General features: G+C 50.0%; 1 protein-coding gene across 3 annotated transcripts in view; it reads left to right on the top strand.

The window, feature by feature from the left end:
- The first annotated feature begins 262 nt into the window (after positions 1-262).
- NAT10 (N-acetyltransferase 10) overlaps positions 263-17,861 on the top strand; it is a 35,607-nt gene continuing 18,008 nt past the window's right edge. The window contains exons 1-9 of one of the 3 annotated variants that reach the window (XM_088452624.1): positions 263-281; positions 3,009-3,130; positions 12,306-12,397; positions 12,491-12,662; positions 13,638-13,760; positions 14,340-14,401; positions 15,584-15,698; positions 15,830-15,937; positions 17,658-17,791. In XM_088452624.1, the coding sequence (XP_088308750.1) occupies positions 3,023-3,130; positions 12,306-12,397; positions 12,491-12,662; positions 13,638-13,760; positions 14,340-14,401; positions 15,584-15,698; positions 15,830-15,937; positions 17,658-17,791 (914 nt within the window). In that variant the 5' untranslated portion in view covers positions 263-281; positions 3,009-3,022. Of the gene's footprint in view, positions 282-663; positions 768-787; positions 807-3,008; positions 3,131-12,305; positions 12,398-12,490; positions 12,663-13,637; positions 13,761-14,339; positions 14,402-15,583; positions 15,699-15,829; positions 15,938-17,657; positions 17,792-17,861 lie in introns of those variants that run through there. The other 2 variants (XM_088452622.1, XM_088452623.1) reach the window with 2 other exon arrangements.

Consider the following 17,861-nt stretch of genomic DNA (forward strand, 5'->3'; position numbering starts at 1 on the left):
GAAAATCTCTCCTAAAAACTAAAAAGACAACTAGAAATATGATAAAAACAGAGAGATTAGCTTTTATTTCAACTTATAATGATTCTCATAATGAAATAAAAAATATTATAACCAAGAGCTACGGCATTTTAAAACAAGATAGGATTTTAGGTGGGTTGATTCCTCCCAAACCTGTATTTACTTTTAGACGGAACAAATCCTTGAAGAATATGCTTGCACCATGCGTGGTTGCAGTCACACCAGCTAAACAGTCACTGGATACAGTAATCTACCAAGAACAGGTGAAGAAACAGTTTGATAAATGTACATAAGCATTACTAAAAAAAAATAATGTATTATAGTTGAGTTGCAATATAATGGTACATTGGTACAAATAACAGGTCCTACCAGCTTACTATATGTCTCAGGCATTGACTGATGTAAAAAAAAAAACCACAACAACAAACAAAACTAAAATTAGTTCCAACACCCACAGCAAGCCCAGAATAAGGGGGATCTGCAGCTCCGTCAATAATAGTACAAGTTGTACAAGTCACACTTTACATGTGGGAACTTCACTGAACTACTACTAGAGGAAAGACTAGTCGTTGTCGGCCATTTTGCCGTAGACTGAGGGTAAGGCAGTTACTATGGTGCCCTTCTCACATAGCTCCAGCATAGCAGACAATATTATATCCGGGACTCAGGAGGAGGAGGAGAGCTCTGGCTGGGTCCTTCCTGTGCCCATGCTGCATGTGTGCGAGTCTCTGTTAGCTGCCTGACCCGGGGTATGTACTGAGCTGCGGGGGGTGTGCGGGTGACCCGGGGTATGTACTGATGTGCGGGGGGTGTGCGGGTGACCCGGGGTATGTACTGACCTGCGGGGGGTGTGTGGGTGACCCGGGGTATGTACTGAAGTGCGGGGGTTGTGCGGGTGACCCGGGGTATGTACTGAGCTGTGGGCGGTGTGCGGGTGACCAGGGATATGTACTGAGCTGTAGGGGGTGTGGGGGTGACCCGGGGTATGTACTGAGCTGTAGGGGGTGTGGGGGTGACCCGGGGTATGTACTGAGGTGCAAGATGTACGTGTCACCAGGGGTATGTACTGAGCTGAGGACACTACTACACACCCAACAGTACCTGACCACTGTACTTAACCCTGACACAATTCTATTACACCATATATAGGCTTACCATAATATATCTTTAAACCGGGACACTCATGAATTACACATGTTCTGTGGCTGATCAAAACCAGGTGAAATCCAGGCTTAAAGTCAGTCACATAACCTGTGTAATTCATGTGTCCTGGTCAGGAATAGTATGGTAAGCCTAACCATATACATACATAGGACACTACACCTCCAACATGCCCTGACCACTGTACATGACCATAATACAATTCTATTACACTGTATACAGACATAGGACACTACACCCCCAACATGACCTGACCACTGTACACGATCATAATATAATTCTATTACACTGTATACAGACATAGGACACTACACCCCCAACATGACCTGACCACTGTACATGATCATAATACACATCTATTACACTGTATACAGACATAGGGCACTACACCCCCAACATGACCTGACCACTGTACATGATCATAATACGCATCTATTACACTGTATACAGACATAGGACACTACATCCCCAACATGCCCTGACCACTGTACATGATCATAATACACATCTATTACACTGTATACAGACATGGGACACTACACCCCCAACATGACCTGACCACTGTACATGACCATAATACACATCTATTACACTGTATACAGACATGGGACACTACACCCCCAACATGACCTGATCACTGTACATGATCATAATACACATCTATTACACTGTATACAGACATGGGACACTACACCCCCAACATGACCTGATCACTGGGGATGACCATAATACACATCTATTACACTGTATACAGACATAGGGCATTACACCCCCAACATGACCTGATCACTGGGGATGACCATAATACACATCTATTACACTGTATACAGACATGGGGCACTACACCCCCAACATGACCTGATCACTGGGGATGACCATAATACACATCTATTACACTGTATACAGACATAGGGCACTACACCCCCAACATGACCTGACCACTGTACATGATCATAATACGCATCTATTACACTGTATACAGACATAGGGCACTACACCCCCAACATGACCTGACCACTGTACATGATCATAATACGCATCTATTACACTGTATACAGACATGGGACACTACACCCCCAACATGACCTGACCACTGTACATGATCATAATACACATCTATTACACTGTATACAGACATGGGACACTACACCCCCAACATGACCTGACCACTGTACATGACCATAATACAATTCTATTACACTGTATACAGACATAGGACACTACACCCCCAACATGACCTGACCACTGTACATGATCATAATACACATCTATTACACTGTATACAGACATAGGACACTACACCCCCAACATGACCTGATCACTGGGGATGACCATAATACACATCTATTACACTGTATACAGACATAGGGCATTACACCCCCAACATGACCTGATCACTGGGGATGACCATAATACACATCTATTACACTGTATACAGACATAGGGCATTACACCCCCAACATGACCTGACCACTGTACATGATCATAATACGCATCTATTACACTGTATACAGACATAGGACACTACACCCCCAACATGTCCTGACCTCTGTACATGATCATAATACAAAACATTTAATGTTACACTTACCAAACAGTTGTGTTGTGTGCACAAAAAGTAAATGAATATATTGTGATTTGGGTTTCTGAATATTATGAGAGCACATAAGAATGTTAGGATGTGACATTTATTTCTTAGTATAAACCCCATGGTAACCTGTGCAGCATATGCAGTAAGAACATGAACTGGGGACAGCATCCAGCAGCCAAAACAGCAGGGAATGAGATTTATCTACACCTGTCAATACAAAACCTTTGTTCCCCCCCAGATTGTTTAATCACAATGCAGCGGAAGAAGATTGATAACCGTATCCGGGTGCAGATTGAGAACGGAGTGGCCGAAAAATTCAGAAGTTTATTTGTGATTGTGGGAGACCATGGGAAAGATCAGGTAATGACGCACAAATCCTAAAGGGCGACAGGAGCCAGTGATATCACTGATATGGAGGCAGCTTTTCTGTGGCGGAATCTGTATTGATGACAATGCTGCCTGTTCATTTACTAGGGACCAGTGAAGTCTCTCGGCAACCAGCCCTGCAGGCTGCGACCTCTCCTGTTTGATGGGGTCTAGCACCTGGGCATGGAGAGGACGTTATCAGTGGCGTAACTAGGGGGGGTCGGGCAGGGTGCGTGCCCTGGGCACCGTGGGACCGGCGGCGCAGGGCGGCGCCACCGGCCACGGTCCGGCACGCCCTAGTTATCCACCAGTGTAGCGCCGACCGCAGTGAGTGCGTCAGCGCTACACATTTACACAGGACCGGCGCTAGGCTTCCAGCGTCGGTCCTGTGCTGCACACCAGCGCTGGCAGCGATGCGTGTGTTAAACAGCAGCCAATGAGAGTCAGACTCTCATTGACTGCTGCAGCACCCACTGCAAGAGCCGGGCTTCCGTCCGGCTCCTGCAGTGGGTAATGGGACAGACGTCATGACATCATGACGTCTCTCCCATAATGCTGAGAGCGCCAGCCCGGGAGGACTGGCGGGCTGCGGCGGCGGGAGCGATGTCGCGGTCCGGAGCAGCAGCGTGGATTCAGGTAAGTATATTTTTATATATATATATATATTTTTTAAACCTATCTGCACTACTGGGGGCACAACGGGGGAGGGGAATGGCTACTACTGGGGGGACCTCTATTGGGGGTGGGGGCACAACGGGGGAGGGGTGGCTACTACCGGGGGCACCATTATTGGGAGGACCTCTACTGGGGTGGGGGCTACTACCGGGGGCACTTAATCGGGAGGGGGAACCTCTACCGGGGACTACTACTTGGGGTGGGAACTACCACTGGGGGCATTATAAAAGGGGCCTACTACTAGGGGCACTGCACTGGGGGGACCACTAATGGGGGCAATAATAAGAAGGGCCACTACAGGGGGCACTGGATAGGGGGGGGTCACTACTGGGTGCCTGCATAAGGGGGACCACTACTGAGAAAACTGCATGGGGGGACTGCTGCTGGGGGCACTATATAAAGGGCACTGCATAGGAGGGGGGGGACTACTACTGGGGGCACTATATAAAGGGCACTGCATAGGAGGGGGGGGGGGACTACTACTGGGGGCACTATATAAAGGGCACTGCATAGGAGGGGGGGGGACTACTACTGGGGGCACTATATAAAGGGCACTGCATAGGAGGGGGGGGACTACTACTGGGGGCACTATATAAAGGGCACTGCATAAGGGGATTCCGCTACTGGGTGCACTGCATTGTGGGGACTGCTACTGGGGGCACTGCATAAGGGGTAACACTACATAGGGCACTGCATTTGGGGGGACCACTACTGGGGGCACTGAGTAAGGGGAACTAATTGGGGCCTGTATAAGGGGGAAGACTACTGGGGATATTGTATAAGGGGCACTACTATGGGCCTGCATAAGAGGGACCACGACTGCATACTGGGGGTACTGTATAAGGGGTACTACTGGGGTTAAGGTGCATATGGATAGGAATGTTCAGCGTGAAAATAAAGGGGTGTGTCATTGTTGACACGCCCCATTTTTAAGTGACCACGCCCATTTTTTTTTTGCCGCGCGCACATCGGAGGGGGGGGGGGGGGGGCTCCCTTTTCAAATTTGCCCTGGGCTCCAAATACCCTAGTTACGCCACGTTATGTTACAGTATTAGGAGCAGATTCACTTAGTTGTGGTTTGAGTGGCAAAGTCCGTTCCCAGGGGTAAAGCGCCTGGTGTTAATTCCGTTACAGGCCCGCAATCAACAGCTATGCAGGCCCAGGCAATGTTTAATGCTCTTTTCTTTCATCCATGTCAGAAATAAGCATTAACTGCTGCAGGGGGCTGCTCGTGGGTCTGTAATTGAATAGCTTTGGGCACTTCACCCAGGAGAACAAACCGCTCGACTCAGTCTGACGCTTTTTGAATCTGACCCAGACTCTAGAACAAAGTAAGGATGACCATCGATGGTTAACTGCGAACCATCCCCAAAGTGAGTGACTGTCATGTAGCTTTAGACTATGTGGGCTATTAGTGTTCATTCTGGCACCCTGCACATGTCACAAACCCGTTGCAGTTCCTCTTTCCTGCCTGGGGTGCCGCTCTCTGCTCTGGTGCTTCTAGCACACTCGGCTGATGAAACAAACTTCTGATATACAGACCAGAGTGTGCTAGAAGCACCAGAGCAGGGAGCAATACCCCAGACAGGAAATAGGAACTGCAACGGGTTGTGACAGGTGCGGGGTGAAAGAGGACTAGGCTATGACAGCAAGGTGGTGGTTATGTTCTGCTGGTTATGACGCAGAGCATGTGAAAATCACCTTTTCTACTTCAGGGTCCATAGGGTATCCACAGGATACCTTGGGGTATAGGTGTGACGTCAGTCGCAGGGCACCAAAGAGTTAAGCTTTCAGCCTCCCAGGATGCACTAGGTCCCCCTCCTATACCCCGCCCCCGGGCCAAGGCACCTCAGTTTAGTTTGGTGCCCGGCCGGAGTCGGGTGCACCTGTTGGAGTGGGGGCTAGAAGAGCCCCTGAAGCTTTTTCTTCATGCAGCTGTGGCTGCACATCTGGATGAACAGCATGGACAGTCAGTCCTGACGTCCATGCTGTCTTCCCTACACCCCGCCGGTACCAGAACGCCGGTACTGATCCGGGGATGCTGGTGGGCGTCTGGGGTCACAGCTAGCGGTGACCCCAGATGCTCCGGACCATGGCCGGATTCAAGGGGGACAGAGGTAAGCAGCGGGGTCCCGCGGTGGGTCCCCGCTGATCACATGGTCCTAAGTCCCCAGGCAGGGGGCTCCCTGGGGACTGGCTGCAGCGTGGAGCCAGGCGACCAACCTGCGCTTCCACTACCCCCTGGGACAGCGGACCGCAGCAGAGCGGTAGCGCTGCGGCGTCCCAGGGGTTAAATGCATGCCAGGGGAGCGTGCCTTCCCTGTCTCACAGCCGTCGCCTCCCCCGCTGCACACAGCCCTCTCTGCATGCTGCCGACTGGTCCTGTGGCAGCGCTCCTCCCCCAGGCCAGCCTCCTCTCTGCTCCTCGGCGGCCATCTTCTCCAGAACGCATGGTGAACACTGCTGGAAGCGCTGGACGGAAGCATCGTGGTCTGGGTCCCCCCGCATACCTCTCCTCCGCTGTGGCTCAGGTCTGTGTATGCAGCGCTGTGTCCTACCAGGCCCTGTGTCTGTGTAGTTGAGTAATCAGCGCTGTTAGTGCAGGAATTGTTATTTCTCTGCATTGTATGTGACTGTGCTAGCGCTGCCTGTAACTTTTCTTCTCTAAACTGTCAGCTTTATTACTGTCCCTGTTCTTCTGCTAAAGCCCTTGCGGTGCGGTGCTGCAGGGTGGTCTCTCACCTATTTAATACTTAATTGGTGAGAGAGGTCACATACGTGGTGCCATCATGTCTGAAAGTGATTTTCCCCTCCGGCTACAGTGTACCACGTGCAAAGTACCGTTAGCGGAGGGGGAGGGTAGCGCGGAGGGCCTTTGCCGGCAGTGTTTGTCCAGGGCGCGGCCTATTACGGTTACAGCACCGGTACAGGAGCCGCCCTGGGCTTGTTTCGCTCAGGCGTTAACAGCTTTAGTGGGCCAGTTAGCTCCGCAGCCCGCGTTTACTCCGATGGGTTTGTCCCAGCAGTCTGTGGTGTCGTCACCCATGCAGGGGTTCCCACGACAATTGGTGGTACCCCACAGTCTCCCTATTTCCCCGATCCCGGGTTCTCAGGAGCCAGCGTGGGTTAACTCCCTGACGAGTTCTGTACAGCACTTGTCGGATGTGTTGCAAGGGGAGTCTGTGATGCGGCCTCATAAAAGGCCGGTGGCGTCTCTGTCCGCTCCTTATGAGGATGACGAAGGGACGTCTGATGATGGGGAGATTCTGGATCCTTACGATCAGGAACCTCTCCATACTAAGGACGCTGATGCTAAGTCCAAAGTATATATTCCTGGACTTATTCGGGCAGTCCGCACAGCCTTGGTGATTGAGGACGAAGTTCCCCCAGCGGCTAAATCTAAGTATGCCTTTTTCAAAGATGTGAAGGGCGATGCCACAGTCTTTCCTCTTTCGGGTCAGTTGGTGGACCATTTAGAGGAGGCGTGGAAACAACCTGGCAAAAGATACCAGCCGCAGAGACGCCTGGCGGTGGCTTATCCGTTCGCGGATAATTATTTTGCTAAGTGGGAATCCCCTCCACAGGTGGATTCTCACGTGACCCGTCTTGTCCGTAGTGCCACATTGCCGATGCCATCCATGTCCTCCCTTAAGGATGCTACGGACCGCAAGGTAGAAATCTGCCTGAAGTCCGCTTATTCCCTTGCAGGGGGGGCAGCAGGGCCGGCTATGGCCATTTGCTGGGTTGCCAGAGCGATGGAGCGCTGGGCGGATTCATTAGAGGCTTCTTTTGAATCCGACTGTCCGGCTGAACAGGCGGAGTTGATTGGCAATCTCCGTGATTCGGCCACCTACATCAACGAGGCGGCTCTAGACATTAGTGCTCTGGTGTCTAGAATTTCTTCAGCAGCGGTAGCTGCTCGTCGCACCTTGTGGCTGCGATCCTGGAAGGCGGACGCAGATTCCAAGAAAGGTCTGGAAGCGTTGCCGTTTACCGGAGAAGTTCTCTTCGGTCCGGATCTGGATAAGATTGTGGCCACGCTGGCGGCAGCCAAATCTGCTTGTCTCCCGTCGGCCGCTGCTCCTTCTGGTTCGGGACCATCGTCCTTTCGGTCATCTAGGGCCCAGGGCAGGCCCAAACCACAGTCGTTTCCTCGACAGGCTGGCCCTAAGAAATCGGTCAAGCCCCGGAAGCAGGCATGGAGTACCAGACGTCCGGCCCCCAAGCCAGATGACAAGCCTGCGGCCTGACGGTCCCGGCCTCCCTTTGGGGGATCCCAGGGTGGGAGGCCGCCTGCTACAGTTCGCCCAGTGTTGGTCGACCACTTTGACAGACACTTGGGTTCTGGAGGTGGTTTCCCACGGATACACCCTCTCCTTCCGGCACAGACCCCCGGCTCGCTTCTTCACCACGGGTCTCCCATCAGACCGGAACAAGGCTACGGAGCTGCGGAAGGTATTGCACACTATGCTCCAGGCTGGAGTTATAGTGCCTGTTCCATTCTCCCAGAGGGGCCAGGGTTTCTATTCAAATCTATTTTTGGTACAGAAACCCAATGGGTCATATCGTCCGATTCTCAACCTCAAAGCACTCAACAAGTCTTTGCGGGTCCCGAAGTTTCGGATGGAGACCCTACGGTCCATCATTCTGGCGCTGGAACCTGGGGACTACTTGGTGTCATTGGACATACAGGACGCTTACCTGCATGTCCCTATTCTTTTGCGCCATCAACAGTTCCTCAGGTTTGCAATCCGCAGCGACCACTTCCAGTTTCGGGCGTTACCTTTTGGCCTGGCAACAGCACCACGTGTTTTCACCAAGGTGATGGCGGTCATGGCGGCTTCTCTGCGGCTGCAGGGAGTCCGCATGTTACCGTATTTGGACGACCTGTTATTGGTGGCAGGATCTCCAGAGCTCCTGTTACGCCACTTGGACCTGACCATTGCACTGCTGCAACGGCACGGCTGGCTAATCAACTGGCAGAAGTCCACTCTAATCCCGTCTCGGAGGATTCTGCATCTTGGAGCCTTATTGGACTCGGGACAGCAAAGGATCTTCGTGACGGAGGACAAGATCTCTGCTTTACAGTCAAGGGTGCGCAGTTGCCTGCACAGCCGCCGGGTGTCCTTACACTCGGCGATGAGGTTACTGGGCTCCATGGTGTCGGTGTTCGACATGGTGGAATACGCCCAGTTTCACTCCAGACCTCTGCAGCACCTGATCCTGTCCAAGTGGAACGGGCTGACTCAGTCTCTGAAGTCCCAGACGATTGTGCTCACCCAGGAGGTTCGCCTGTCCCTTACGTGGTGGTTACAGACGACCCACCTCAACAAGGGACGTCCGTTCTGGGTTCCAAATTGGGTCCTGTTGACAACGGACGCCAGTCTTCGGGGCTGGGGAGCAGTTTCGGGTCCACACTTGTTCCAGGGCAGGTGGACGCCGACAGAAGCGGAGCTTCCAATAAATATCTTGGAACTCCGTGCGGTCTTCAATGCTCTCCAGCAGGCACAGCGGTTTCTCCAGGGTCGCCCGGTGCAGGTCCAGTCGGACAACGCTACCACCGTGGCCTACATAAACAGGCAAGGAGGAACTCGCAGTCGGGCGGCTCTCGTAGAGGTCTCTCGGATCCTGGTTTGGGCGGAGCGCAATCTTCCGGCCATATCAGCGGTCTTCATCCCGGGAGTGCTAAATTGGGAGGCGGACTTTCTAAGTCGCCAGGACGTTCATCCGGGGGAATGGTCCCTGCACCCGGACGTTTTTCAACTACTGGTGGACAGGCGGGGTCTTCCAGAAATCGACCTCATGGCGTCCCGGCACAACAACAAGTTGCCGATGTACGGGTCTCGCACAAGAGACGAAGGGGCGTCTCTGGTGGATGCTCTGTCCGTCCGGTGGACGTTCCGGTTCGCATACCTGTTCCCTCCGGTCTCCCTTCTTCCACGGGTAATCCGGAAATTCAAACAGGAAGGAGGGACGCTCCTGTTGATAGCTCCCGCGTGGCCCAGACGGCACTGGTTCTCAGACCTTCAGGGTCTGTCCGTGGACAGTCCTCTGCGGTTGCCGCTACGACCGGACCTTCTGTCTCAGGGTCCTTGCCTTCACCCGGACCTGACTCGGCTGTCTTTGACGGCGTGGCTGTTGAGACGGCCATGCTGAGGTCCCGGGGGTTTTCCAGCTCTGTGGTGCGTACCATGTTACGAGCTCGGAAACCGTCTTCCGCGAGGATATACCATCGCGTGTGGCATACGTTCTTCCAGTGGTGTCGACCGAGAGTTTATGCACCGCGGGAGTTTCGTCTGTCTCGGATTCTCGCCTTCCTGCAGGCGGGACTAGATCATGGGCTTCGCCTTGCTTCTTTGAAGGTACAGGTTTCGGCCCTATCTGTCTGGTTTCACCGTAGGATTGCTACAATCCCGGATGTGCGCACCATTATGCAGGGTGTTCTCCGCATTCAGCCGCCCTTTGTTCCACCTGTCGCGCCTTGGGATTTGGCTGTGGTCCTGAGGGCTCTCCAAGGACCGCCGTTTGAACCACTGGGCTCAGTGGATCTTAAATGGCTAACAGCTAAGACTGTTTTCCTTCTGGCCATTGCTTCGGCCAGACGTGTTTCTGAGTTAGGGGCTCTTTCTTGTAGTCCCCCTTTCTTGGTTTTTTATGGGAACAGGGCAGTACTCCGCACTCGGCCCGAGTTTCTTCCCAAAGTTGTTTCCCAGTTTCATGTTAATGAGGAAATAGTTGTTCCGGCCTTTAACTCACCGGGTCTTTCCGTGTGTGAGGCCTCTTTGGATGTTGTGCGGGCCTTAAGGACTAATGTTGACCGCACTTCTTCGTTTAGGAAGTCGGACGCTTTGTTTGTCCTCTATGGCTTCCGTAAAAAGGGTTGGCCTGCTTCAAAGCAAACTTTGGCAGCCTGGATCCGTATGGCTATTTCTGAAGCTTATCTTCATGAAGGCCTACCGGTTCCTCCTTCTCTGAAGGCTCATTCCACTAGGTCTGTGGGTCTTTCGTGGGCAGCTCGACGTGGTGCCTCTGCAGTTCAGATCTGCAAGGCTGCTACGTGGTCTTCTGTCCATACCTTCGTGAGGTACTACAGGTTTGACACCTTCGCCTCTCAGGATGCTTCCTTCGGACGGCGGATTCTCCTTTCTGCACAGGAGCGTCCCCACCCTTAAAGGATACTGCTTTGGGACATCCCCAAGGTATCCTGTGGATACCCTATGGACCCTGAAGTAGAAAATATGAGATATGGTAAGAACTTACCCTTGTTATCTCTATTTCTACGAAGTCCATAGGGTTCCACAGGACTCCCGCCCTGTCGCACCTGTGCTGCAGATGGGCTTTGCTCTGGTCACCGGTTTTCCGTCTCCCTCTGGTGAGAATGTGATTCTTGTATGTGTCCAGATCTTTGTTCTCTCTCTTCCTTCTCCTCCTCCGGCCTATGGCTTGGTAACTAACTGAGGTGCCTTGGGCGGGGTATAGGAGGGGGACCTAGTGCATCCTGGGAGGCTGAAAGCTTAACTCTTTGGTGCCCTGCGACTGACGTCACACCTATACCCCAAGGTATCCTGTGGAACCCTATGGACTTCGTAGAAATAGAGATAACAAGGGTAAGTTCTTACCATATCTCATATTTTTGCTTTAAAACAAACTGTAGCACATAGCCCAGGTAAGAAGGAGCTCTGAGTTACAGATGTGTCCTCATACACCCAGTGTCTATACGCCATACTGTGTGAGAAGCCCTGCGCGGCTGTGCTGCCCCCTAGACGAGTGGCGTGTTCAGTAGCTTAGTGTACATTTTGCATCACAGATTCAGCAAACACCTCTCAGTGTACTAAAAACGCTTTGCTGTGACTTGAAAACAAATTCCTGTGAGACTCAACATGTACAGAGTCAAAGATGAAGCACAACGGAACGTGTGGCTGCTGCATCGGACCACTTCGTATACAGATTCAGGGGTCTAGTTACTAAGCAGTGTTATGAGACAGAGTGATAAGTGTTTGATAAGGTGCCAGCCAATCAGCTCCCAACTGTCATATTTCAAACACAGCCTGTGAGATGGCAGTTGGGAGCTGATTGGCTGGCACCTTATCACTTTTCACTCTGTCTCATAACACTGCTTAGTAACTAGACCCCTCAGACTCAATCGCATACCACATTGATCAGTGAAAATCAACAATACCACAGTATGTTGCTCCCAGTTGTTTTATTTATGCGAATAAGATGGACATTTTGAACGAGAAAGACGATTGCCGCAGCCGAGTCACCCAGGACCTGGCGGGCCAAGAGTGGCTATTTTCTGCGACATCTGTATGATGCCAGAGATAAGTGGTTACATTCCCAAACTGCCGACACTCCCTTTTCTTAGCAAAATCCCACTGTTAGAGCCGACACCGGTCCATGGAGAAGTGACTGAGAAATACGGGCTGCTGTACAGAATTCTTTCTCACTATTCTATTTATGAATACGTATGGTATAATGTGCTCACTCTCCACAGGTGGTCATTCTCCATCACATGCTCTCCAAAGCTGCCGTCCGAGCCCGGCCCTCTGTTCTTTGGTGTTACAAGAAGGAACTGGGCTTCAGTAGGTAAGACACAGTATGTCCTTTCCTGTAACTACCAGACTGTGGACACAACCACTAGGGGGAGTCGGGGTCTGATCGTTGTTACTTGTCCTATAGCCACAGGAAGAAAAAAATGCGGAAACTGCAGAAAAGAATAAAGAGTGGCTCATTGAACATCAACGAGGACGACCCCTTTGAGCTTTTTATCGCAGCCACCAACATCCGTTATTGTTACTATAATGAGACTCATAAAATCCTGGGTAACACGTACGGCATGTGCGTACTACAGGTGAGTGTGACGGCCAACTTTCTTCATAACCGTGATTTGCAAAGTGACCACAAGTTGGCACTGTGTCATTGATATTTGACATTGTTAAACAAAGCAAAATAAATTCTCAAACAAGATTAATAAATGCAGAATGATAATAAGGGCGGTATTCAATTGTTATAGCGCGCCTGATCTCCCGTCTAAAGTGAAAGGAGATTGCGGGGCGCTATTCAAACGGGGTGCGAGCTGAAATGGTGCGCCGGAAACTGATTGTGCCAGACAGGAGCAATAATTGAATAGCTCCTGTCGGGCATGTAGGAGGGGGAAACAATTGAATCCCGCCCTATGAGTAGTAGTAATCCCTGAGACACATTCAAAGAAAAAAAATAAACCTAGTAAAGAATAATTTATGCTGCCTAACAAATCATACACTTAACAATTTAAAGTCTGGAGGGTTCTGTAGTAAATACTAAAATAGACTCTTGCCATCATTTGCGATATGAGTGCTGCGTCCGTAGATGCTGCCTAGGATCACCAGTCGCGCCGATTGCTGCTTTGACCAGGTTGCGTAAGATGAAAATGACTCAGCCTGGCAATCCGGGTCCAGGAAGTCTACATCTGACTACGCAGACCATGGGCCCGGCATGCACTCAAAATGGGGGGCAACACATCCCAGTTTTGGAGAACTGGTCTTGTGTCCGTCTGTTCCTCAGAAAACCCCCGATGCTGCAGCATGTCAATCATGCTGTAACTAAGGGGGACTACTTTGAGCGATTACCAGGGACCCCCAACCATCGGGGATGTATGCAAACCATCAGGTTATACTCACATGTGCTGTTATATGTACATGTGAGTAACATAAGATAAATGTTCCGGTCAGTGTTAATCTATTTTATCAGTCTATCGCAATTTACTCTTCTTTGCATGTTTCCACTGTGTTTGTGGAACGTATTGGAGTACACAATTGTTACTATATATTCTTTGCTCCCTCTCCAGGATTTTGAGGCACTGACGCCCAACTTGCTGGCCCGTACGGTGGAAACCGTGGAGGGTGGTGGACTTGTCGTTCTTCTCCTGCGCACAATGAGTTCCCTCAAGCAGCTGTACACTATGACCATGGTATGGTGAGACCACCAGGCACGGGCTCTGTGCAACACTACTACAGTGCGAGGGGAGGGTGTTGTGAACGTTGGCCCGCAGTTCGGGGGACATATCAAAGCCATGGTCTGAGAACTATGGAGTGGGGCCTGTACTATACGGTTATGGTATGGCGAGCGCTCCTAGGCTGGGTACTGTGACACGAGCGGCTTTGGGTTGGGTGAGCAGTGGTTCCTACACAATGACCAGGCCACAATTAGCAGTAAATCTGGTGGGCCTGTGACCATGGCTTAAGGAAGATGTAGGCGGTCACGGTCTGTACACGCACGTATGAGGTCACGGTCTTTACACGCACGTATGAGGAGGCATTCTTGGCTTTACTGTAATAGATTAGGTTTCGGGGTGTGTAGAATCCTTTCATCAGTCCATGTTGCTGTACATATATCTTGTCCCAATGCTGCAGTTCAGTACTGTTTTCCAGGATATTTACAGTAGCTTTAAATATATGGATTTCTCATATAAATACATCAGTTTGCCAGCAATTAGATACATATTTGTTTGTACTGTGATTTGAATCTCAACTATCTCGCTTTCTCTCAGGACGTTCACTCTCGGTACAGGACGGAAGCACATCAGGATGTGGTGGGGCGTTTCAATGAAAGGTGCTTGTTTTTCAGTTTTTTGATTGATCAAACAACTGTGCAAACTTTATGTTGTCTTCCTAGTTGGCTAAAACATTAAACACACCCTGTGTCAGGGAGTGAGGATGGGAAAAGTACTTAGGACTGCTGAACGCTGATTATAGTGTAATATAGGTGTACTGCCTGGGCGTGGTATATTTTGTCAACATGGTTGTAATGTTGACATGTTCACATTCATCATGTAGACCTGATTAGCATGACGTCAAAATGTTCCTGGTGTCTAGTGGTGACATCATGATGACTTTTGGCTCATCCTACAGTGGTTCCAGCAGGGCGTTTACCTAACCCTCCCCCTAGTGCCTAACACTAACCTTCTTTCCTGCTGCCTAACCCTAATCCTCCCCTTAGGACCTAACCTTCCCGCCCACAGCCTAGCCCTAATCCTCCTCCTAGGGCCTAACCCTCCCCCTAGGGCCCAACCCTCCCCCTAGGGCCCAACCCTAATGCTCCCCCTAGGGCCCAACCCTAATGCTCCCCCTAGGGCCCAACCCTAATGCTCCCCCTAGGGCCCAACCCTAATGCTCCCCCTAGGGCCGGGGTGGCCAAACTTGGTCTTCGAGAGCTACCAACAGTTTACGTTTTCCAGGTCTCCTCACAGAATCACAAGTGAAATAATTAGCTCCACCTGTGGCTCTTTCAAAATGTGTCGGTGAGTAATGACTACACCTGTGCACCTACGCACCTGCTGGGTGACCTGGAAAACATGAACTGTTGGTAGCTCGAAGACCGAGTTTGGCCACCCCTGCCCTAGGGCCTAATCCTTCCCCTAGGGCCTAACCTTCCCTCCCGCATCCTCACCCTCCCACTAGTGTCTAACCCTATCCCCGCCTTCCCACTCCGGTCCATGCAGAATGTTGGCATTTCACATGTCGACATTCTGCAGATGCCAACATATTCAATATCGACTGTTCAACAGTGTTGACACCATACCTGTGGACATTGTAAAATATGGCCATAATGACTGCATCCTGTACTGTCTATATACAGTATACTGTGCTTACATAGGACGCTCTCACTGTAGTAATAAACTAGTTGAAATCTAGAGCTCTGATTCTCCGATAGACCCATGGCTAGCTGTCGCTGCGCTGCGGGGGCTTCGGCTATCCATGTCAGCATTCAGCATGTGTCTTGTGACTCTCACAGGTTCATTTTGTCCTTGTCCTCCTGTAAAAACTGCGTGGTGATCGATGACCAACTGAATATACTGCCCATCTCCAGCCACATTGCCAACATAACTCCGATTCCGCCAAAGACGCCGGTATGTGGGCACCTCGTTGTGTCTGGGCGCACCTGCGCTGCAGCTTGTCGGGGGGGCTGTCACATGATACTCTTCCTGTGCTGGGTCACCCGGTATTCTCACTCTCTAATCCCCATTGTTACCCTTTGCAGGAAACAAATCTAACCCCTGAGGAGCAGGAATTGCAGGAGGTGAAGCTCAGTCTGCAGGACACTCAGCCCGTGGGAGTTTTGGTTGAGAACTGCAAAACCTTGGACCAGGTAAACCGGTAATAGGTGTGCTTTGTAGATTATAGTCTGGAGAGGTCCAGACCAGCGCCTCTTAAGCGCTATAATTTAAATATATGGAGTCCTTCACCTGCAGCCTACGAGCATTGGAAATTCCCAAATATTTCCTCGGAAAAGGTGAAGAAGAAAGACATTTTTGTTTTTATCCCTCTGTTGTCAGGACCTAATCTAAATTGCCCATAGCACGTAGTGATGCCTACAAAAACTATTTGTGTAAATATAACCTTCAATTTGCGGAGCCTAAATGATTAAGGGCTCTAATTCAGGGCATTGCAATAGCCGATGTATACAGGAGATACTTTCTTACTAAGTTATTATGATTCATGAATATAATGAAAGATCATCCATTGATGGTTTTAAATCAGAAAAATATTTATTGATGAGTACAAATGTTACAAATTGTCTGGGGTGTTGGCGTCTTCATTCCTAGAGGCGATCTGTGCAACAGGGTTGAGTACTACGGGATCCCGACGGACGGAGTACCGACGGTCATAATCCCAACAGATTTAGGGAAGTTTGCTAACCCTCCCCTTCCACAGCCTCACCCTAACCCTCCACTCTGGCAGCCTAACCCTCCCTTAGTGCATGACCTGCCACCAAACACCTACGCCTGATGCTTTCCTTCGGGATTCTGAGCGTCTGCATTCTGGAGCCAGTAATCTGACAATCGTCATCCTGACGGGTCAGATTGCTGACTACATCCCAGTGTAGCCATAACGAGGCTATATGCGTAATGATTCAATAAAGTTGCATTGAACTAGGAGTGTTTACTTCTTTACTGACCAACTCCATAAATAATGTCACTTTAATTATGATACAACAAATAAATAAAATAGGACTTGTTTCTGAACCAAAATAAAAAATACCAGTCGACACAAATAAAATATCACAGGCAAAATATCACATATTTACAAATGATAAAATAAAAATAAAACGCAGAAGAAAAAAAAATGTATTCACGCATAGGCGGTCGATTTCAATTAGACGCGATTAAGTATGGCTATAGGCCGCACTTATGCTACCGCCAGACTCGCAGATTTATGTTCGCAGAACAATAGGTTAGCGGTGACGGATAGTGGGTGGGATTTAGGAAAGAGAAATTGGAGCCTTAATAGTCACTTTGAGTTAACAGTAATTTTTTGGAGCAGTAATTATTATAGATGTGTGTTCATTGCTGCCACATACAATGATGTTTATACATCCGTTGACCTGTATAATTAAAAATAATGTTTATTAATATTTTGTTGACTCGATTGGTTTAGTAAAATACATTATGGCTCATGTATTAACATTGCATTCATGTGATAAATTGGCGCTGACCCCCAGCAATTCGCCCTGATCTGTCCAGGGTACGTTGGGCAGTGAAAGCGGGTGTCAGGCAGGGGTGGATGACTGCATCGCATGTTGGTAAGTGATCCTTATTGGCTAGAGGTTTTTAGTCATACTGCTCTTTGTCGCCCTCTAGAGACCGTGTAGCTCATGTTTTCCTGGGCACCTTTAAGGGCTATGGGGTAAAACGTGCGTTAGAATAGCAAATCGCGTCCATCGCCAAGGATTTCATTCTCCTTTTAGAAAGAAGAGTAAACAAAATATATATTATGGGAAACGCCATTGTAAATAACTGTTTAGTGCGTTTATTACCTGCTCTGCATGTGATGTGTCAATGTCTTTGTGTCTCTCTCCCACACAATAGGCGAAGGGCTTGCTAAAATTTATTGAGGCCGTATCGGAGAAGACGCTTCGTAGTACAGTGACCCTGACGGCAGCTCGAGGTCGGGGGAAATCGGCCGCTTTGGGGCTGGCGATCGCCGGAGCTGTGGCATTTGGGTACATTGTCTTCTATTTAGAGTACAAAAGTCAGTAAATCTGAGAGAAGCTTTCCATGGGGTGATTCTGA

The sequence above is a fragment of the Taudactylus pleione genome, unplaced genomic scaffold (genome assembly GCF_031769625.1).
Source record: "Taudactylus pleione unplaced genomic scaffold, aTauple2 ptg000555l, whole genome shotgun sequence".
Classification (NCBI taxonomy): domain Eukaryota; kingdom Metazoa; phylum Chordata; class Amphibia; order Anura; family Myobatrachidae; genus Taudactylus; species Taudactylus pleione.